Source organism: Triturus cristatus, chromosome 10 (assembly GCF_964204655.1).
Source record: "Triturus cristatus chromosome 10, aTriCri1.1, whole genome shotgun sequence".
Taxonomy (NCBI): Eukaryota; Metazoa; Chordata; class Amphibia; order Caudata; family Salamandridae; genus Triturus; species Triturus cristatus.
Window position 1 is genome coordinate 851,519,262 of NC_140593.1, and position 23,573 is coordinate 851,542,834.

A 23,573-nucleotide genomic window follows, 5' to 3' on the forward strand; every position below is an offset into this window, starting at 1 on the left:
GGCACGGTCCCACGACCTGTCCGACGCACGTGCGGAGGAGATGGAACAAGCGCTCACACGAGGCACGGGGCCAGGAGTGACCGTCAAGGCAGAGCGCGCAGACGCAGTGAGGACGCGCAAACAGACGCGCCGACCAACACCCAGGAAGTCGCCCCCAGCGCAGTGTGACTACTGCGGGTATGAAGAACACCACGGCAAGACGTGCCCTGCGAAAGATAAAACGTGCACCAGCTGTGGCACCCTGAACCACTTTGCCTCCGTCTGCCGGAAGCGCGCCCCGCGGAAGGATCACAGGGGCAAGAGGCCTGCGAAAGGCATGGTGAGACAGCTATCCCAACTGTCCCTCTCCTCACGTACCGACGCTGAACCCAGACACACGCGAGCCCTGCAGGAGGACGACTCGGAGTCTGATGATGGAGAGGAGACATACGTGAACTCGTTCACCAGAGCCCTAAAAAGCACAAGACTGCCACAACCCCGGTGCGACGTCAGAGTCGCAGGGTCAAAGGTGAACGCAGTGATCGACACGGGAGCATCAGTCACCGTCATGGGGGTGCAGCAGTACAACTGACTCCGACCGAAGCCAGAACTCAAGACATCGAAGGCCCGCATATATGCATATGGCAGCGACGTCCCACTACCCCTTCTGGGGAAAATGACAGTACCGGTGGGAACAGAGGACGCCGAGATCACCATTGATGTACACATCATCAACCAAGAGGTAGATACGCTCCTAAGTGGACACGCCGCCAAGGACCTAGGACTCCTAGTGTTCATCCGGAAAGTTCAAGATAATCAAACGGCCAACCTGCTGGACCAGTTCCCTGAACTGTTCACGGGCCTGGGGAAAATCAAGCACCCGCCGGTCAGACTCCACATCGACCGCTCTATCACACCCACGGCACTGAAGCACCGACGGATCCCCTTTCAGCTACGCCCTCTGGTGGAAGAAGAACTCAAGAAGCTGGAAGAACAAGGGGTCATAGAGACAGTCACTGGCCCCACCCCATGGGTGTCCCCAATGGTAATCGCGGAGAAGCCTCGCCAACCAGGCAAGATCCGGGTGTGCATTGATATGCGGCTCCCCAACAAAGCCATCAAGAGGGAGAGACACATCACACCCACCATGGACGACATCATTGCGGACCTCAACGGGGCATGGTGGTTTTCCAAGTTGGACTTAAACGCCGGCTACCACCAGCTAACACTAGCCAAAGAGAGTAGGTACATCACCACCTTCAGTACACACCTTGGGCTGAGAAGATACAGGCGACTCAATTTCGGGATATCGTCTGCGGCGGAGATCTTCCAGAACACGATCAGGGACATACTACAAGGCCTGCCAGGAGTTATGAATGTGAGTGATGACATACTGATCCACTCCACCACCATAGATGAGCACTATCGGAGAGTCAGAGCCACACTGACACGCCTCAGGGACTACAGAGTCACACTCCACAAGGACAAGTGCCAGCTATTCCAGCAGCAAATAGAATTCTTCGGGTACAAGTTCACCAACAACGGCATTCAGGTGGACCCCCGGAAGTCCCAAGCCATCAAGGACGCCCCAGCACCCACATCTGCCTCGGAGGTACGCAGCTTTCTGGGAATGGCCACGTACTGCGGCCGATTCATTCCAAGCCTAGCGACACTTGCCGAGCCCCTCAGACAACTGACGAAGAAGGACGCACCTTGGCAGTGGGGGCCCCAGGAAGACACCACGTTCCAAGCCATCAAGACAGCGCTCCTCGACCACGCTACTCTGGTTTACTTCGACCCCACACGAAGAACGGAGCTACTAGTCGATGCCAGCCCGGTGGGACTCGGGGCAGTCCTCACGCAGGAACAAGAGCCAGGGCGGTGGGCCACATTGGCTTATGCGAGCAAAGCACTCACAGCAACCGAACAAAGGTATTCCCAGATCGAGCGGGAGGCGTTGGCCATAAGGTGGGGCTGTCGACACTTCCAACTATACATCTGTGGACATCCGTTCACGGTCGTGACGGACCACCAGCCCCTGGTACCCCTTTTTAAAGGGACAGCACCACACCCCCGCCACGAATTGTACGATGGGCCATTGGACTCCAACAATACCACATGGACATAACCTACCGGCCTGGCGCCATGAACCCGGCCGACTTCCTGTCCAGACACCCGGACACAAGAGAGCCCCCACAAGCCGGGAAGGACGAGGAAGACGCAGCTGAAGCGCATCTAGACTTCGTCGCGGCCTTAACCTGCCCGCAGGTACTGACACTCCAAGAGATCTTGCAAGCTGCGGATCGCGACACCGTAATGACCAGAACTCGGGAAGCCCTCCAACAGGGGTCGTGGACCAACTTCCTACAGTCTGCCAACACGTGGACAGAGGACGAGAGGGCTGACCTGCAGCAGATCTGGCGCGTACGGAATGAGCTCAGCGCCACCAGAGATGGAATAGTCCTGAGAGGAGCGAGGATAGTCGTGCCAGCAGCGCTTCGCCACCAAGCCACCCTCCTGGCCCACAGAGGTCATCAAGGAACGGAGAGGATGAAGGCAAGAATGAGAGAAAAGGTGTGGTTTCCGGGAATGGACGCATTGGTGGAAAACATCGTAAGGAACTGCCCGGCATGTCAGATGACTAGCAGACCTGAACCTCCAGCCCCCATCGTGACTGAAGAGCCCGGGAGACACCCCTGGGACAAAGTCAGCGTGGACTTTGGGACCCTCTCAGACGGGAGAGTAATGCTGGTAGTCGTGGACAACTTCTCCAAATACCCCCTAGTGGAGGCGCTGCCATCCACCGCCTTCACGTTTGTAGGGCCAGCACTAGAGAAGATATTCCACATGTTCGGGCGCCCCTCAGAACTGAAGAGCGATAACGGGCCACCGTTCCAGGGCCATGAATTCCGCGAATTCCTCGCACATCACGGCATACGCCACAGGCGGATCACCCCACAGTGGCCCCAAGCCAACGGCGAGGTTGAACGCTTCATGCGGACACTAAACAAAGTTCTGCGAATAGCCAGCGCCGAACATCGGGACCCGGAACGAGAAATCCAATGGTTCCTTGGGGAGTATCGCAGCACACCACACTGCTCCACCAGACAAGCCCCCTGGGCCCTCATGCTAAAAGGGACACGCCGTGATGGCCTACCCACAGTCCCCGGGTGGGCCCCCCCGCCGTTTGCAGCGGAGCAGGCTCTGCAACGACGAGAGCGGCGGAACCAGCAAGCAAGCTGGGCCAGGGGAAGCCGGGAGCGCGCCCCCCAGGGCCGGGAGACAATGTCCTCATAAAGACCCGGAGACCCGGGGGGAAATTCAAGCCACCGTACGAGCCCGGGAGCTGGACAGTGGAACGCCGCCACGGGACAATGATCACGACCCGAAGAGGGGCTGAGTCAGCCACATGTAACATCTCGTGGTTCAAGCACATACCCTCGGCCACAGAACACCGGCCAGAGGCCGCGGAGGAAGAGGTGGAGGACACCAGGATTCCCGAAAGAGAACTTTCATCACCTCTGACCCAACCAGAGTCGACAACAGACCCGGGCGGGCCCAGCTCCGCAGCCGACCGGGCGGAATGCGACTGCCCGCCAGACGCCAACACCCGAGCGACGACCAGGTATGGGCTGAGAGGGAATCCTCCACCAAGTAGCCGCCTCAGAGACTTTGCCTGCCAAGTAAGTGACTGAGTGGGGGAGTTCGAGTCGGAGTTTTGTCATCCAAGTTGGAGAGGGATGTTGCAGTTAGCGCTCTAGCGTTGGACGCTAGAGCGCACATGTAAACTACGTGATGCATACGCCGCGACGGTGGCGTACGCATCGAGTTAAATAAAGAGGGGCGTGCCCAGAGTTCGGCAGTTCGCGCCGAGAGACCTAGCTGTGTGTGGTCTGTTTATTGCGCGGCGCGGCGCAGCGGCCGATAATTAATAGTGATCACGACGCAACAAGGTGATCGCCGCAGAGTTTGACTGCGCCACCTACCGGCACACAGGAGCAACTGCTGGAAACGTTTCCGGACCCAGAGCCTTGCAGTGGGGCAATTGAAAGGAGAGGAATCTCCGTTTATCCGTTAAAAACAAAAAAGGCCTCAGACTTTCGGAACTTTATTTCATTAGTTTCTCTCACAAGTGGTGAGCCAGGAATGCAAATGTCGAACGACTGGGTGGGGTCTGAGACCCGTATGTCCTTGCTACGGCTATAATCACACTGAAATATGGACAATAAAATACTTTAAAATTGAAAAGAAATACAAGGTAAGCGTTACCGATAAAAAATGTTGAGCTCATCACAAGTGCCTGAAGAGATTCTAATTTGTCACAGCAAAGCAACCACCAACTCCTTTCACAGGGGTGACCGCTTCTTGTTCACAGGCAATTGAATTAAATAATTGCAATTTAATGAGGTACTAAGAGTTGAAAAAACTTGTAGCTAGGTACTGAAGTGCGGCAGTACTTTGCAATTAGGTTAATTATTTTTGCTTTTCCTTTGCAACAAGCGACGGGGGAAGCTGTGGCAGGAGAAGGCAGAAATTGGACGGGGTTTTGTGTTTTGCTGGTTTTTCCAGCGCCCACCTGTTCTCCAGGCACGTGACGTGCCCTGCTCGAGCGTGACGCCGCTAGAGCGGTGTTAGACCTGGCACCTTGGCGTGAGTCTCCCTTCCTCTTTTTGTCGCTGTGCCTCATGTGTTTTTATGGTGTTGGCCGCTCAGCGCGCTGTGCCACTGCCAACCAGTGTCGCGGTGCGAGTGCTCCCTATGTAAATTGTATATGTTGTTTGGATTCCATGATTGGATTGTTTGGTTTACTGTCAGACCCCAGTAAAGTGCGCCAGGAGCGCCAGGGCGTGTAAATACAAATACCGCTGGTGGGCTTGCAGCACTGGTTGTGCCACCCACAGAAGCGGCCTGTAAAATATGTCTAAGGTCTGCCATTGCAGAACCTGTGTGCAGTCTGGTACTGACATGCTGACTGACAAGTGCCCACACTTGCCAGTCCCTAAACCTTCCCTTTACTTCAGGTTAGTCACCCCTCTGGTAGGCCCACGGGCAGGGTGCGTTGTAAGCGTAAGGTAGGACAAGCCTGGATGCATGGCATGTCCTAGTAGTGAATTACCGCCATCTTGTTGTTCACTACTGTAAGGCTACCCTGTTCTCATAAGCCAGCATGGGCGGTTGGGATTGTTACATCCTATGATCCTAACCGACCCAGGGAACATGGTAGAAGATCGAGTTTAGTATGCCTGAGCTCGGAATAATAAGGTACATCTTTTCGCAAGGTTTATTTTAATATTCCGCATTTGCAAATGCCGCTTTTAGAAAGCTGGCCTTTGCTTGCCTAAACATTTCAGCCCGCATCTGCGTGATGTGTATCTGATGTCTGGCTGGTGTGAGTGACAGGGCTGGGGGAACCCAGATGGGCAGGTCTAGGTAGCCTGGTGGTGAATAGGACGATCGACAGGTAGATAGGTGGGAGGAGTACTCCTAGGCTCTGAATGGGACAGTGCTCTGCCCCCACAATGCCGGCTCCGCCCCCTGTGGAGCGTCTGATGACTCTGCCCTGCACTCTGAAAGAAGAAGCCTGCATCGCGTAAACAAAGTGCTCAGAAACCGGACTGGACTAGGCAAGGGCCCCCCTGGCCTGGGACAACAAAAGATTTGCTGTATAAATGTAGGAGCCCTGCTCCTAAGAAACTAGATCCGCTTTTGACCAAGAAGAATCTCTGCCTGAGGAGGAGGCACCGGGAAAGCTGTACGGAGGAAGACTGTCCCTATCCTGGGGGACTGGCCTGCAGTGGTGACCTTGCTGCCAAAGGAGAGAAGAGAAACCTTTGCTGAAGACTTTGCTTTATCTTTACTTTCAAGACTTGTGCTTTTCAAAACGATCTCCAAGGGCCTGAAACGAGCTTGCCCCCTGAACTGAGCCCCAGGACCATTGGGCTCTACCTGATCTTCACTCGCCTGCTGCTGGACTGTGGTGCCCTTTCCCTCGCCGGAGCTGTGACCCTCGTGCCCCAGTCCCTCCTTGAGCCATGACCAGGCCTGCTTAGCCGTCCCCGCCTTGGGAAGAGCCTCGCTCGATCGGAGCCGCTCCCCCTACACTGTGCTGGGCTGCCCCTGTCACCTCGCTCGCTGGAGGCTCGCTGCGCACCTTCACCCTCCCGCCGGAATTGGTGTTGTGAGCATCTCCAAGCCTCGGACGGCCCGGACGTAACCTGCGTGCCTGGCTGCCCCGCTTTGTTCACTCGCCACCTGCAACACCCCGCTCTAGCTGTGAGCCTGATGATCAGACCCCCATCGCGAAGTGTGGGAGCCCCGGACGCCGCCTCACCCTTCTGACGAAGAGCCGCTGAAATCCCGCACCCGCCTTCGCGTAAAGAAACAAGGTACTGTACTTACGAACTCGACCGCGAGCTCGCATCGGATCCAGGGTCCGCAACTTTCTGATTTCCCTGTCATCTGCCGTGTGCTCCCCGGTCGCCGCCTCAGCACGGAGTGCGCTGAGGCCTACAGTTACCCGGTGCCCGCCTAAGAACTTTCCGTAACAAAGAGAACTTTACCGTATTCCTGAGAATTGTGGCCCCATCAGTTTAACGTTACTGGGCCTTGTATTGAATCTGCTGAAACTACATAAAAGCTTATTTTTGATATACTTCCTGATTGGTGTCCATTTGTGGTGCATGCAAGGGGTTTACTGCATGTCTAACTGCACTTACTTAACCGTGTACGCCTGAGACTTAGCCTAGACTGCTCGTGCCACGCACCTAGAGGGTGAGCAGGGGTTATTCTGGGGAGTCATCCTTCGCCCTGACAAGAAGTAAAGGGTCCCTGCTTGTTGTGGGTACATACCTGCGCCAACCAGAGCCCCCTCATTTCTAACAAGCGACAAAACACATCCCCACAACGGAGATTTTAAGAGCCACTTCTCGACTGCAGGGTGAATGGGGGTCCTTTTTATGAGCAGCGTCTGAGGCTTTTGGTGAGCAGAATGAAGGCTGTGCCTGTTTGTGGGAGCAGCACTGACGGCAGCCCCTGTAGGCTGTGTTGAGTCTTGGGCCAGAGGCCCACATGCAGGACAAATAACCACGTAGACCCACGCTTATGGTAATTGGAACTGGCCTCGAGCAGTCAGTGTGTCTTGTTTTCGCCTGTCAGATTCCCTTCCACTTTTTGCTGATGTGACTCATGTGTTTTGTTGGTGTTAGCTGCTCAGAGCACTGTGCCACTGCCAATCAGTGCCACAGTACAAGTGCTCCCTTATGAAATGTATACATTGATTGGTGTCCATGTTTGGCCTATTTGTTTTACTATCAGCCCCTAGTAAAGTGCACCAGGAGTGCCAGGGCTTGTAAATACAAATGCTGCTGGTGGGCTTGCAGCACTGGTTGTGCCACCCACAGAAGCGGCCTAGTAAAATGTGTCTAAGGTCTGCCACTGCAGAATCTGCGTGCAGTCTGGTACTGTCGCGCTGACTGCGCAAGTGCACCCACTTGCCAGTCCCTAAACCTTCCCTTAACTACATATTAATCATGCCTCTGGTAGGCCCAAGGGCAGGGTGCATTGTAGGCATAAGGTAGGACATGCTCTGATGTGTGTGGCATGTCTTAATAGTGAATTACAGCCATTTTCGTTTGTCACTATTGAAGGCTACCTGCTCTCCATAGGCCAGAATGGGCTGCTGGAATTACTACACGCTGTAATCCCAGTGGACTCAGAGCATGGTAGGAAGTCAAGTTTAGTATGCCTGAACTCAGAATAATAAAATACTTCTTTTAGTAAAGTTTATTTTAATATCCTGGGTTTGTAAATACTACTTTTAGAAAGTTAGTATTTACTCGCTTAGCCATTTCAGTCCGCCTCTGCTGTGTGTGTGTGTGCTGCCTAGTTTCAGTGAGGGGCAGGGCTGGGGAATTCCAGGAGACAGGCTGGCTGCCAGGTGGTGGGTAGAGAGATTACACCAGGATGGGTGGGAGGAGTACACCTTGACTCTGAATAGACCTGTGCTCTGCCACCACAATGCTGGCTCCGCCCCCTGTGGAGCGGCTGATGTCCCTGCCCTGCTGCTGAAAGGAAAGAGCAGAGTCACCACAACAAAGTGCTCCAAAACCGGACTGAGCCAGGCCCAGGCCCCCTGGCGACAAAGAACAAAAGAATTGCTGTATAAAATAAGGAGCCTTGCTACTAAGAAATCAGATCCTGTTTGCGCCAAGAAGAAACTCTGCCTGAACAGAAGGACCTGGGAAGGCTGCATGGAGGAGTACTGTCTCTAAGCCTGAGAGACTGGCCTGTGGTGGGTGCCTTGCTGCTAGAAGGAGAGGAAAAGACTGAAGAAGAGACTTATTCAACTTGTGCTTTACAAACAATCTCCAAGGGCTTGCGTGTGAACTTGCCCCCTGAACTGCGCCCCAGGAACAGTGGGCGCTACCTTTCCCCTGGAAGAAGAGGAAGCTGCTGTGGGTGACCCTGCAACGCTGACCCCAGAGAACCTGTGTGCCCCCCTCTCACTGAGCACCGCGACTTCTGGCTGCCCGGGCTGCTGTGAGCACCGTGAAAACCAGCCCGCCTGGTCTCACCAAAGCAAGCAACTGCCCCCTCGAGCCGTAGCTCGCTACGTGAGGAGAGATGACCGGTGTCCAAGCGCCGAGCCTCTGCGACCCTGCGCCGCCGAGACCACTGTAAGGACCCCAGGCACCCTGTTCGCCGTCTGGCCGAAGCCGACAACGCTGCGCCGCTGAGGATTACCCCTGAGCTGCCCCTCCTGCTTCTGACCCCTTCCTTGTGTGCTGAGACGCCCCCGAGCGCCCCACGAAGCATCGCCGTCCGCTGAAGAACCGGGACTGCAACGCGACGTGGGACGCCCTTTACGGGACTGCGGACGCCGCCACGAACATTGCCCCCAAAGAACCAGGTACTGTGTGCTGAAGCGCCCCTGTACGAAGCATCCTTCGCTTTGTACGGGCTTTGTACGGGCTTTGTACGGTGCCAGCGTCGCGCTACGTTATTCACGCGTGAAGGGTGAGCGTTGGTACGGTTCGTACCAGCTGTGCGAAGCATCCCCACGAAGGTACGGTCCGTACCGGTGAAAATATATAGGCGTTGCTCACGTGGGAAGCGTGAGGTTCGGCAAGAGGCGTACCGGACTTGTACGACGCGTACCTACGAGGGTACGGTCCGTACGGCTTCAGTCCAACGTACGCGTGCTCAGGCGAGAAGCGTGAGAAACGGCACGACGCGCCTAAAACCCCATCCGAAGTGTACCGAAGGCGCTACGAAGTGTACAGACCCCAAAAGAAGCATATTTTAAACTGAAAAGTGCCCTTTTAAGAACTGTGGACTCTTTGAAAAGTATTGCAAGTAACTGGAACCTCATTTGGAGTAAAGAACTGTATTTTTGAAAGCCTGCTTAAAGAAACCTTTTATATAAAGAGTATATTTTTACAAAAATACAGCCTTGTGTCTCTGTGTGGTGGGTTGGTGGTTATTGTGTGGAACATCTTGAATGCTTAACCTAATGCCCTCTGGAATCTAGCCTGACTGCTCGCGCCACGTTACCTAGAGGGTGAGCAGGGGTTATTTTCCCAGAGTAATCCTTCGCCCTGACTTAGAGGAAAGGGTCCCTGCTTGTCGCAAGTGCATACCTGCGCCAACCAGAGACCCCAGATTCTAACACTCCCCCAAACCAGACAAGGCATAGCTGGCAAACTGTACAACCAGTTAACAGCAGTAATCGAATGCTTCCCAGTGCAAAATATGGAACCCACTGATGAAGCATATCATACTAGGTAGGTGAGCGTTCATCTTCCTATGTGGGTAACTAAATGTATTGTAATTTCATAAGAGGTTTGACTGTTTCTTGCAGAAGGTTTTACTTCTTGTATGTTTATTTTCTTTATTGAAATCATACAACAGTCCTTTAACACTTCTCACTCCCTCTTTAGTGCGTTAGCCACCTGTGTTGCAGTTGTGCTCTATGTGTTAGAGAATAGTGGGATGATCCTTCTGCTACTGCCACTCATCCTTTTCTTCTACTTTGTGTTAGGGAAGTTTGTGCTGCAGATGCCATGTTGTACCATTGTGTTGTGGAGTTCGAAGTAAAACATTTTACTGCACAGAACAATTGACCCACGTTGTCGATGCTTTTTTTAATGCATAATGACTGAACAGTGAACCCTCAGAAAATATGTGAGCAGGGTTTACTTTTGGTTTTACAAGCCAAATGTTGGCATTTTAGCCAACAGCACTTTGAATAGTGGGGTTTTGAGCCCATATTTAAACTGTTACAGGCAAAACTACAAGCCTGACAATGCAACATGCTGTGGTCTGAAAAAAAGTACATGTTGGTATCCTGTGCCGTATTGCTAAAGCGTAAATGTAAATGTATGTGTCTTGTAAAGCGCACTGCTGCCCTGAGGCGTCGTGGCGCTGTAGACCGCTGGGGAACCCGTCCTGGCTATCCCTGTGAGATGGTCCCTCCTGGGTATCTCCAAGGTGAAACCAGGCATCCCCGGCGAATGTGGGGGGCTGTTGTGGAGATGAGGCAAGCTAATGCCCAGAGTTGCCGAGTGTGTTCCTGGTTAGAGTAGGTACCGAGGCGAGAATTATCGAGTCCGTTTTGACCCTGGTCCACGACCCTGCCGCGTCGGGAATTGAACCCTGGTCGATTCTCTGCTTGCGGATCTGCCGCCTCTAACCAGTGAGCCACACCTCTCCACAATATCTCACGCATAGAGCAGTTAACCCCTTGCATGCTTATGACGAGCCCAGCTCGTCATGAGGCACAGTGGAGCTGTGCTCATGACGATCTGGGCTCGTCACGAGAACAGCACTGCCCCCCCCCCCCCGGGCGAGTTACCCCCGCGGCGAAGGGGTTAAACGCAAAATAACATACAATAGCATGCTTTCTGCATATTTTTCTTGTATGTAGTCACAGGTTAAAAAGCCCAGTGGGTGAGAGGGCAGACAGACTTTCAGATGCAAATGAAAGCATCTCCTGCTAATGGGTTGTTATTACAACTCCTTTGAAAACATGCATGCTAAAAGACTTTTTTTTACCAGAACAGTGAGAGCATCAGCAGTTAGACATGTCTAAAGTCATTGAGAAATGAAAATTAATGACCTGTAATCCCCGCTTCTCGAGCCCATCCTCTGGGTTTGTGTGATTTAGATGATGGATTTACAACACACAGATGTGCTGTGCGCAGAATAAGTGCAGCACACACTCCGGTGCTGCCCAACAAGTGATGCCAGTGCACTGATATGCTCCCAGGTGGAAAAAACCTTTGAACTTCAGCTCCCGGATTAACAGTGGGTTTATTAGCCGACAGCTATCGGGTGATGGTATCATGCCAGATACTCCAAAATCCAATCAGTAGAATCGGAGTTAGGCGATTTTAAAGGTTTAAGTTAAAGAAAATAGCACCAAGAAGCAGAAAGCACCAACTGTGTGTATCTGGTTGTGCTAAATATTGACAAAGTCACAAGTTCAGTCAGACGACGATGGAGTGCAGGCCGGATATAGGAACCAGGTTACTCCGGCTGAAAAAGTTACCATCTCACAGTACAGCACACACAGTTCAAGACTTCAGAATTTCAAAGGAGGAGCTCAATAGATGCCATCCCAGGTTCCAGGAACTGGGAAGGCACCTCTCGGGGACCAGGAACTATCTACAGCAGAGGCCAGCTCGGCTCAGACAGGCCCAGTTAAGTCCAGTTGCAAGTTCAGGCAGGGCCAGTTGCATCAGGTCACCTGGGCAGTTGCAGGGAGGCCTCTGTACCTTGATGTGTGCCTGTAGCTCAGAACAGGTGGTCAGCCAACTGACCCTTGGAGTCACTCTGGTTGTCCTGGGTTCAAGGAGATGACCCTCTCTCCTTCAAGAAGCAAGAGAGGCTTCAAGTAGCAGGGCAGTCCTTTGAGAAACAAGGCAGGCCTCAAGCAGCGGGGCAGTCCTCTGAGGAACAAGGCAGTGCTTCTGCAGTCTTTAGTGTAGTGAAGAGTGGGTCTGAGGGTCCACTATTTATCCTGGAGCCAGCTTTGAAGAGGAATACACTTCTGCAGCCCCCCCCACCCCTCACACACACACAGATGGGTCTGAAATTACCTTCCTCCCTGCCCAGGTTTGTCACCCCAAGATGTCTGGGGTGACAAAAGCCTGGTTTCAAGTTCTGTGTGTGCTGAGGCAGCTCCTTTGAAATATATATTGGGTAGGGAATGGCTTCGCCCCTCCAAATCTGTCAGGATGGCCCTTTCCCAGCTACACCCAGGTCTTATTGTTCACTGTCTGGACACAATATGCAATCCTAATAGGGGAGCAATTAACAAGCACTGGCAGCTGGAACTCCTAGAAAGCCTAAAAGTTTAGGGCAGGGAAATGCAAACTTTTTAAAAGTGGCATTTTCATAATTGTAATCCAAAATCAGTCTTTACCATTAAAGAGAATATTAAATTACAATTCATTTGAGTGCAAACAGGACATTTCCACCTGATCAAAATCACAAGTTAGCACGTATTATCTATAATAAGATAACCAATTAGGGAGAAGTAGACCTTACAGTAGTGAAAAATGAATTTAGGAGTTTTTCACTACCAGGACATGCAAAACTTAAAAACACATTTCGTACTTTTTAAATATAATGCACCCTGCCCGGTAAGCAGTTTAAAGCCTACTTCAACGATGGCTTAAATGTATTAAAAAGGAAGGTTCAGGCCTGACAAAGGGTTTATTTTGACAAGTTGAATTTGATTTGATGGTTGCATTTATAAAGCGCGGGCTGTCACTCCGAAAGGAGAATCCTGGCGCTGCAGGGATCCTATATGAGAGATAGGCAGAATTTGTCTGAAGATCCAGGTTTTCAGTGCCTTCCTAACCTGTGTCTCCGTTTCCAACAACCTCATGTGTGTTGGCAAGAGGTTCCAGGCTTTGGTTCCTAATGCAGCTACTGTTTTTCCTCCCTTGGTCTTGTACCTAAAGCAGGGGATTTGAGGAGGTTTGATGAGGATCTGAGAGTCCTAGCCGTGATGTATGGGTTGAATCCAGGTGAGAGGTACGTTGGGCCTAGGTTTAGGGATGCTCTGAACGTGATTAAGAGTATCTTAAATAGGATTCTCTTATGTAGTGGAAGTCAATGGAGGGTTTTGAGTACTGCGGATGCGGAGGACCTATGTGGTAATTTCAGGACTAAGCGGGCCGCAGCGTGTTGTACCACTTGTAGTCTTTTTAGTGTTTGTTTATTTGCTCCTGCCAGGAGGCTGTTGCAGTAGTCCAGGCGTGAGAGAATCAGTACCACTGCCTGGGTCTTCCTAGCGGTAAGGGGGATGAAGTCAAATAATTTTTTTAATGACTTGATAAGGTTAAAGCAGGTCCCTGCCACTGTCAATGCGTGTGCTCAGAAGGAGAGAGTGCTGTCAAATTGCACTCCTAGGTTTTTGACTACCTTGACAGTAGTGGGAGGTGCTATCGTACCTTCCAGCCACCAAGCACTTGGCTGAAAGGGATTGTTTTTTCCTATCAGAAGGATCTCGGTTTTGCCTGTATTGCACCTGAGGTGGTTGTCCTTTAACCACTGGATGACCTAAGCTAGACATAGTTTGAAATGGAGTTCAGCGTTGGTGGAGTCTTTGTCTAGGGATAGAATCAATTGTGTATCGTCTGCGTAGGACGTTACTTCAATCTCAAAAGAAGATATCAGGGAAATGAGAGGGGCCATGTATTGGTTGAAGAGCAGTGGGCTGAGGGATGAGCAGAGAGAGGGAGGTTCCGAGGGACACTGCTTGCCATTGATTGGTGAGAAAGGACTCGATCCAAGCTACAACAGTATTGGAGATGCCACTGGATTTGAGTCTAGCAAGGAGAATACTGTGTGAGATGGTATCAAATGCGGTAGACAGGTCGAGCAAAATCAAAACTGCCTTCCTGCCTTTGTCCGCTATAGTTTTTAGTGTGTCCGATCTTTCCAGGAGTGCAGATTCTGTGGAATGCTTGGGGCTGAAGCCTGATTGCCGAGGGTGGAGGATCCTGGCGGTTTCAAGGAACGTAGTTTGTTCTTTGTGGACTAGCCTTCCGTGATTTTGCCCAGTATCGGGCGGAGCGATATAGGGCGGATATTAGAGAGATTGTCTGAGTCTAAGTTTTACTTTTTTTTCCCCAAAGGTTTCACTATGGCTAGCTTCCATTCGTCTGGAACTGTGCCTGAGAGTAATAAGGAATTGACTATCTGGTTGATTACTGGGTTGACAATGTCTGTGATTTGGTGAAGAATCATGGGGGGGCAGGCATCGAAGGGAGAACCTGATTTACATGCGACAATTGTAGCCTGTATCTGCTCAAGCGAGACAGATTCGAAGGTTTGGAGTGAGTGATCAGTGCTAGGTGGGTCGGGCTCCAAGTTCCGGTCACGATTTTGTGTGGGGGACTTTACAAAATCCTTTTGGATATTCTGGATTTTTTCCTCAAAGAAGATCGAGATCTGGTCACGTAAGCTCTGAGAGGGAGGTATTTATTTATGCAATGCTTTGGGGTCGGTGAAGGACTTTATGATTGAGAATATGTTTTTATGTTCTTGGTTGGCCTTAAGTATTTTGTGGGAGTAATACTCTTTTTTCGCTAATTTAATGCGAGTATGGTAGTGCCTCCTGCTTGTTTTGAATGCATTTCGATCTGCTGCATCGTAGACTTGGCAGTTTAGAACTGCTCACAGGCTGCAATGGTGGCAGAGGCATGTTTTAAAGGGCCACTTAAATGAGTGGCACAATAAGTGCTGCAGGCCCACTAGTAGCATTTAATTTACAGGCCCTGGGTACATATAGTACCACTGTACTAATGAGTAAATTAAATGTGCCAACTAAGTGTAAGCCAGTTTTACCATGTTTTAAGGAGTGAGCACAAGTATTTTAGCAGTGGTAAAGTGCACAGAATCTAAAAGTCAACAATAACGGGTTTAGAAAACAGGAGGGGTGAAGGCAAAAAGTTTGAGAGTGACCCTGTAGAGAGGGCCAAGTCCAACAGACATACTTCAAAATTTGAGCTACTGCAACATCCACCAAACCCCAGTAGTGACTGCCTCTAGCTACCTGCGGGACTGTCCCCGTCAGAATTTTCACTGCCATACGACAACTGTTAAAGGTAATTCTACCAACAGTAGTTTAGTTGACACCGCTTAGTAAGACGAGCTTCCACGTGGATGTATAGGGGTTTGAATGGTACTCTCTGAAATAACTGCCAGTATAAAAAACCCTGGATGCCAGGTTTTGCAATCTCAGCTGCTTTAGGTTTTTTGTTTGGATAACAAATGTATGGGGATATTGTAGTATACTAAGGACACGAGGAAAAGTGTAAGCTGATTAACTCCAAGCATAGTTGGATTGGCGAGGTAGGTAAAAAGCCAGGGTAGGTGCAGCTGCATATTAATTCCATAACCACCACTTTGCCTAGTACAGCTATAGGCTGAACAGGATGGTTGGGGGTTTCATTTTCTGCTCTGGATATAATGAAACATTCAGGAAATATACCCATGCATAAAATAGAGTGCCAATCAGCCCGCTACTGTGAAAATACTAGCAGTTGTCCCTACATTCTGGCTGAGGACTCTAGGTTTCATAGAGAAGTCCATGTTCAAGCACAAACAAAACAAAAATAAGGCTGGTGTTTGCTCATTCTGTACAAACCTGTTTATCTCCTATTTTAAATTAATATTTACTGGATAATCACTTTGCTGGGAGGAGGAAGAAAGACAGAATAATTATTTTTGTTGTTGTGCCCAGACCTGGCAAGAGATTCCATATTGAGAAATCCATTTGCCAAGAGGTTTTGATTTTAGCTTGCAAGCTAATTAAGACTTCACGATCATGAATAATTATGAAACAAATGAAAATATCATAATTTATATTGTTAAATAGAAATCAGACTTGAACTAATTGTTACTCAATGTAGGAGAGTAGGATCTGCACTTGTGTTGCCCCCACTTTTTTTCTGATGTATACACTGGTTTCTGGCTATAGTCTGGCTGGGTCCCTGCTAAACAGGGCCCCAGTCTAACTGATCTCTCTAAACAACTTGGTGTGCATATTAGATGCACTAGTGATTGGATACTGTGGTACCTTGTGAGCCCCTAGTATATGGTACCTTAGGTACCTAGGGCATTAGTACTTCACAGGCCTACCAGGGGCTGCAGCATGTATTATGCCACCCCTGGGAAGCATTCTCAATCTGACACCACAGGCCTGCTACTGCAGCCTGTGTGAGGTAGTGTTAGCACTCCTCACAGAGGTATAGGTTCCTATATCTCACCATGCACACACATATGAACCTATCAGTCACCCCTATGGTAGGCCCTATCAATCCCAAGGGCAGGGTGCGTGGTTTACTATGTGAGGGGGTGCTTCTGCCTGAGCAGGACCCCTCTGCAGCTGGCAGAGTCTATTCTCTGCTGCTGTTTGTGGATGCGGTTAAACCATATACTCTTAAGTGCATTATAACCTTGTGGTAAATGCTAACTTTGGGATGACTACATCAAAACATGTCGTGTTTGGTGTCAAACAACTTGGAATCCTACCCCCACACCAGTAACTGGTGTGGGAGTAGGATCCCACCCTTCTAGAGGGGACGACATGTACACTCTGTACTAACCGGTAGAAATCTTCTAAGGCCCTGGCATCACAAAATGGATGCCACCAGCACAGACACCAGGCTGCCCTCCTGCTGCTGACCGAAACTCGCAGTGGAGGGAGCCCAACAAAAGGGTTCCTGTCACAGGGAGGTGTTACCACCTCCCAGACAGCATTTAGTTTATTGGAGCTGGGTGGGTGCACTCTTAGAGTGCTTTGAAGTCCTGCACTGGGGGAGCAAAAGGCTCCTCTGTGCATATGCCAGCTCAAACCGGTTCAGGGGCTGCTTACCCCTGTCCTGGCGCAAAACTGGACAAAGGGAAGTGGGTGTAACCACCCACTACCCTGGCCCTCCTAGAGGAGTGGCCATAGAGCTAGTCCCTCCCATCTTATCAGTATAAGATACCACACATTGCCAATGCAAGTCAGATTACACCTGGACGATGCTCAAGAAGAAGAATCCTGGCCCTTCAACTTTCTACTACCTTTAGAAGACCGAAGGATCTCCCTTGGAGTCAAGGAGTGACTCCCCTGCTTGGCAGGCATCAAAAAAACAGAATAGGGGTTGCAAACTTTACCGCTCCCGCCGGAGCCCGAAGTCCCTGCGTCACCTGAAGCTGATTTCCTGACCTCTCGTCGGCCATTTTGAGTCTCCAGCGAAGCTGTGGCGTCTGGACCCCACGAGTGACGAGGAACAGCAATACCAGGGAACCGTGCACTGATTTAGAGTACAAGCCCTGAACGACAAACTACAAACTTGTGCTTTGGACCACTTACTGTCCAAGTCCCTAGCAGGTCTGAAACCAAAGAACAGCGGCCTACCTCGTCCCGAGTGACCGTGGGCTGTTGCTGAAGTTTTCCTGCAAAGGCGTCTTTGCGGTTGCTTGCCCGTTGGCTAGCTGCCCTCCAGAAGACTTCCACAACGACTTCAAGGGCTCACCTGGTTGCTCTGGGCCTGCCCTCACTTACCTTTGCTGGGTAAGTTCATCGGACCTTGCTGGTCTGATCCATCGACATTCTTCCATCCACACAAGACTTGCAGTTGCGAAGGTTTGTTGACTCCGATTCGAGTGCCGACACCGCCAACAGCTGCAGACGTTGTGGGACCTCCGGAATCCAGCTGCTGGTCTGCATCAACCCCTCCTGGACCTCTGGAGCAAAGAGACAAAATGACATCAGCGACGTGAACAGACGCGACAGCTGTGGTCATGTATCCTGAAGGCCACCGGTCACTGGCAAGTGACTCTGAACTCTGTCCCCTCAATTTCTAGGTCGCCTGCAACTTCCATCCATCATTGGATTTCCACGGACACTTCACCCGACGACGCAAGCAGCAAGAACACCTCGATTCCCATTGAAAGCAGCATCGCGACCCGACACCAAAGGACACCTCTGCACCCGGCTTCCCTGGGTGAGGTAACTCTGGCATTACGGTGCCCAAGTGCGCATTGGCTATCGAAGTACTTACCCTGTAAGTTGTTTGCTTGTTGTCCACTCCGAAGTGCCCTAGAACTGTAAATTACAAACCGCGACATTTTTGCATTGAAACCTATGAGAAACCCGCATGTGTGTTTAGACACTGCACGCGCCGCCTGTGGGCCGATTACTTACCTGTAAACACTGCAGCAGTGAAGCCCCAGCGATTCCCAAGGCCCTAGGCCTCTTACTTCTGCAAGTTGAGTTTGTTAACCCACTATTTTAGTATATGGTCTGGTACGCCCCTAGGGCTACAGCCATATTTGTGCTTAATTTATTGAGAACTGTTGATCTATTGAATGTTTACCTGGCTCTAATCTCAAAGATTAGTAGAGTATATTTAGAAATAAATACATATATATTTGATATATATACCTGTGTGGTGTCTTTTCATTTGGTAATTCAAGAGATTATAAGGTAAATCAAGCTGCTTTACATTCCTCAGAGACTTAGCCTGAAGGCTGCTCTCCACAGCTACCACTAGGATAGCTTTCTTTAAAAAGGTTGTCTTTAAACCTATCTACCAAGAGTCGAATTGGACTGGTGCAAGGTGGCCACTATAACTAGTGACCAGCATATGCCAGGCCAACTTCTCACACTCAACACTTCCCAAATAAATAAAGTACTGATGTGCGGGTGCAAGCAGGTGTAATGTCCAAATATCTGTGCTTGTCCGGTCTTCAAGTCTGCACATTCAGCACCATGGTCCACAAGTACGGGTGGCGGAATGTTTCATTCTGCCCACAGAAGTGGCTGAATTGGGCAACCCTGCATTACTCTTGTAACATGGAGCTCTGGATGAATTCCCCCCATCGTTGCACAGCGGAATTTTTTCCCCACAAGGCTTCAGAAATGCAAAAGCGAACGAGCGAGGTTTGGCATCCCTTGTGCCATTTTCCAACTCGAGCAGTCACAGACAGAGGTATGCCATCCGAGTAGATTGGCTGCTGCTCGAGCAGATTTTCTATTTCAGCTGCAATAAAATCAACTTGAATGGCAGCATGCTCTAACCACTGCCTTTTAAACTAATTTTTCTGCGCTGTTCACGAGACTACCGCTAAATTGAGGCGCAAATAGACCGACATGCATATTTTCTGTCCGTTGATGCAACTCAGCAGAGGTTTTATGTAACTCCGCGGAGTTAAACTCCGTAAATCTGTCCAACCCTATCCACAAGTTGGGGTAGGCCATGCCAATAATCAAGTGGTACAGCACAATAACTGACACTGCAAAACTTCAAAACTCCTTGGAAGCAAAGAGCCACATGCAGGCTTGAAGGTATTTAGTGGGCGGAAGGGATACGCAAGGAAGGGATGGAGGAAGTGAGACCGAAAAACTAACGCTAGAGAGAGAAACTGATTGAGGGCCTGGGCCCCTGACACTCGTGGAGGATATTCAGAGAATCCAAGAGCATCATGGGAGATAACGGTTACTTTGTAAATACACATCACCAACGAATGGCAACCAATCAGTTTACCCCATGTATTTATGAGCAGGATGTTCAATGTGGATTCTAGGACAAAAAAAAAAAAAAGACTTGCTTCAGTGGTTGGCCTTCTCGTAGACAGCGGCAGGAATTTCAAAGGGTTCGCAACATAGCGGACTTAAATGATTAAATGAGTCCCACTGTCTTAGTTTTACCTGTGATTTATTGTAAAAGTACTCGTATTCAATGTAAATTAATTTCCCGCGAATACAGTAAGACAAGTTATTAACCTAGCTGCTTTAGTGGCACTGAATTATTATCTAGAGGATTCAAAACATTTTGAAAATGTCTCTCCTCAAGTAAAAATCCCTTTTTCAGGCTTAGTTAATTCACGATGCAGTAAAGCATCTACTGCTTCACATCTAATACACTGGGGCTCCTGGGGACACATGGACTACTTTTCTTTTACTTTAATCAACTGAACTGGCTGATATTGTTCTACAGTGACAAGAGTCCCTCCTAAATCTTTAACCCTTACAAAAAAGGCCCAATTCCAGGTTGATGGATATAAAAAGCATCTATTTTCTTTACATTTTTCACTCGCAAGTTAATTCTCGTATTGCTCTTCCTGCGTACACACTTTCACCTCTTCAATTTATTTTTAGACTACTTTGCAATGTTTCTTTTACTGTGCTCATCTCACTTCGCCTCACTGCTGCTCGCTTTCTCCATGAGGTCTTTAAATGCATTAATGGTCTGGCCAGCCCATAAGTCTCCTCTCACAACCAGCTCCATTTTTGCTGCTTGTCTCTTCGGCCAGATAAGTCTTGTCTACCCCCCCAGTTTACAGTATTTTCGCCTGTAGCGGTACAAGCTATGTTACTCGTTGCCACTGGTGGTCTTCTTCACCTACACTTTCTAAAATTCTCAAAACCAAAACATACATCTCATCTAGACAGCCTTCTCTTACAATGTCCAATCACTATGAGCACTGATGTTCGGTACCACTTCTATGGGATCATTTATTTTGACCACAAGCTTATTTCCTAGTCTGTTTTTATGCACAACACTTACGCCCAAGTGCTCCAAAAAATTAAAGGAATATCACAGCCAAAGGACTCCATTAAATACACTTGAATTCTTATCCTTTGCACATACTCCAATATTAAATGCAAATTCCGCGCGTCTTAGGTGCACACAAAAGAAATAAGAGTAATGTCTTTTTTGTCTTTTCTTTGTCTTTAATCCAACAAGGATTGGGGGTTGCTGGATTAAAGACAAAGAAAAGACAAAAAAAGACATTACTCCTATTTCTTTTGTGTGCACCTAATACGAGCGGAATGTGCATTTAATATTGGAGCATATGCAAAGGATAAGAATTCATAACTTGATTGGCGTTAGGGTCCAACGTTTGGAGGGTGTAAGGTGTTTTCCCTCACCTATTGCACCGCATTTATAAACAGGAAGTGAACACTGACGCTAACTCCGTAGGTGCCATTTCTCCTAGTCAATGACACCCCCTAGCGCAAATATTAAATACATTTGTCCAACTGCCTATGGGTGGTTTGACGGCTGTGACATCTACTCCGGTCAAAGCTCTGGTCTATGGTCCTGCAAAGGTCAATCCTGCTCAATCATCCAAGCAACAGACATGAACCCTGCCAATTAGCAAGACTAGTCAAAATCAATCAATATTGGTACCTTGGGAGATGGGCTGCGGAACAGCGATTACCTGTGAGCTCCTGCGTGGACACCACAGATCCTATGGCTTCCAGTTTCTCTGGAATAGGGTTGCCTTCCTCCAGCCCCTGGACGAGCTTTCGCAGGTTCTCGCATTCATCTTGCAGCAGCTGATGCTCCTCTTGGCGACGCTGCTGGGCACTGCTTGCTGGATTCATACTCAGATGAAGCACTTTATACTGACTGGTGTCAAAATTGTCCTATTGAGGAAGTTCCACATTTTCATTACAGAAGGCAGCAGTAACATCAACACTGAAATTGAAACACTTCAACAACTAACAAGACTCCAAGAAAAAACTAAAAATATAGACACTTTTTTGCAGAATTCCTAACAATACCAAACAGATGCTAAGTACAATCCCAATATTGGGCTTGGCCACTATATCGAGATCTGTAATACAGAAGAATCTCTGGGGTCTCCGGCTCTAAATTATAGAAAAGAGATCATCACGGATTTAGCCAAGAAGGGCATGGCGAAACTAGAGAAACACAAACCTGCTTTGACGACTTTGATCAAAGTGTGGTATTCAATACTATGCAGTTAAGACATGAATTGAAAGAGCTAAAAGAAGATTGGAGGAGTGTGTGGTTTAAGAACATCTCTACATGAATGCCACACACACAATGTTCTACAAAACAGAGCCTCCATTAGCTAGTCTGCATGTTCCCATTTTTCAATATATAAAAATTAGATGGAGGATTCTTTTGCCTTGAAGCCCGAGTCTATATGCAAATGCTATCTTCTGACTGAAATTTAAACTCCAGGCGACAGAGACCGATGTTAGAAATGTAAATGATTGAATTATGGACTGTGCACATGAATCGTACAAGACCCTCAGGATGTAAGACCGCTAGAGCTGCTGCTAATGCCCAGAATTGCCAGAAGTGGGATCAGAGCCCCAGACACAAACCTGAATAACTTCGATCCTGGGTACAGAAATTCCATGGTCATTTTATCTCAAGGTTTTAGATTTGCATTACGACCGCCAAGAACGCACAGACATCTGTATGAATTTGTGCTCTCAGAAGAGTAATATCGGTCTTTTGTGAGCAGTGAAGACACAATAATAGAGTGTCGCTCTCGTTTCCTGTGTTAATGGGAGATACAAGGCTAACAACGGGGAAGTGCAGGAATGAAGGCAATGAGGTGTCCAACATTCCTTCCTTACCACTGGATGCCTCCCCAACAGCTATTGAGGCAAAGGCAGTGCATGGGGTAGAGGCAGGACACAGACTGATCAAGTAGATGACACATATCTGGTCTCTACTCCCACCTTACAACAAGCATTGGCGAAGCCAATAAGTCTCGACTATGCAACAGCTATTGCCTTTGCCAATCTGTTTTAGCCATGTTGTAGACTAGCATGGCTGAAAGTTAGTGGTGTAAAGGGCAGTGGAGTGTCAAAGTGGAGTATCCTGGAATGGAATGTTATGGAGTGGTGTAGAGAGTCGTGGAGTGGCATAGAGTAGTAGCATAGAGAGGAGGGGCATAGAGAATCACGGAGGGGAGCAGAGAGTCACGGAGGGGCACAGAGTCGTGGGGTGGCGTACGGTACCGTAGAGTGCTATACAGTAGAGTTGAGGATTGTCATGGAAGGGCGTACAGTGTTGAGCACTGTTGTGGAGGGAGAAGAGTGGCGTAAAGTTGAAGGGAGTGGAGTAGTGTCGTAGAATTGAGTAGAGTGTCAGTGGAGTTGGGTGTTGTGGAGTAGCATAGTGTGTGTGGAGTGGTGTAGAGGGTGTTGCCTAGAGCAGAGTAGATTGTTGTAGAGTGGAGTAGCATAGAGTGAAGCATTGTAGTAGAGTGGAATGTCGTAGATTAGCATAGTGTGTTGTAGAATAGAATTTAGTAGAGTGGCATGGAGTAGTATAGAGGGAGTTTTGTAGACTGTCGTAGAGTGGAGCTGTGTCGGAGAGTATAGTGGAGTGGAGTTTCATACAGCAGAGTGTCGTAGAGTGGCCTAGAGGGAAGTGGCATATATTACAGTGGTACAGAATAGATTAGCATAGATTGCATTGGTTTTGAGTAAAGTAGCATAAAGTGCTTTGGCGTAGCGTGAATTGGTGTAGAGTGCAGTGACAAAGTAGAGTGGTGCAGCGTACAGTGCAGTGGCATAGTGTGGAGTGGCATAGTGTGGAGTGGTGCAGGATGGAGTAGCTCAGTGTAGAGTGCAGCGACATACAGTGGTTGCAGTCACATACAAAAAGTGGTCAGGCTGAGGGGGCGCACGCAGTGGGAGAGGGGGTACGCAGGGAAGGGAGTATAATAATAATAAAAAAAACAGAAGACTTACAAGAAACTGCCGGCCGCCTCCCGTGTCGTGCCTCTGTGTTATTACTGGTCCCAGCAGA

The 23,573-nt window shown here is 49.3% G+C and overlaps 1 protein-coding gene across 1 annotated transcript in view; it reads right to left on the bottom strand.

Moving 5' to 3' along the window:
• Nucleotides 1-21,414, bottom strand: part of LOC146793599 (mitotic spindle assembly checkpoint protein MAD1-like) — an 897,449-nt gene extending 876,035 nt beyond the window's left edge. The window contains exon 1 of the mRNA XM_085630171.1: nt 21,214-21,414. Within this exon, the coding sequence (XP_085486297.1) occupies nt 21,214-21,379 (166 nt within the window). The 5' untranslated portion in view covers nt 21,380-21,414. The remainder of the gene's footprint in view (nt 1-21,213) is intronic.
• Between the last annotated feature and the right edge of the window lie 2,159 nt (nt 21,415-23,573).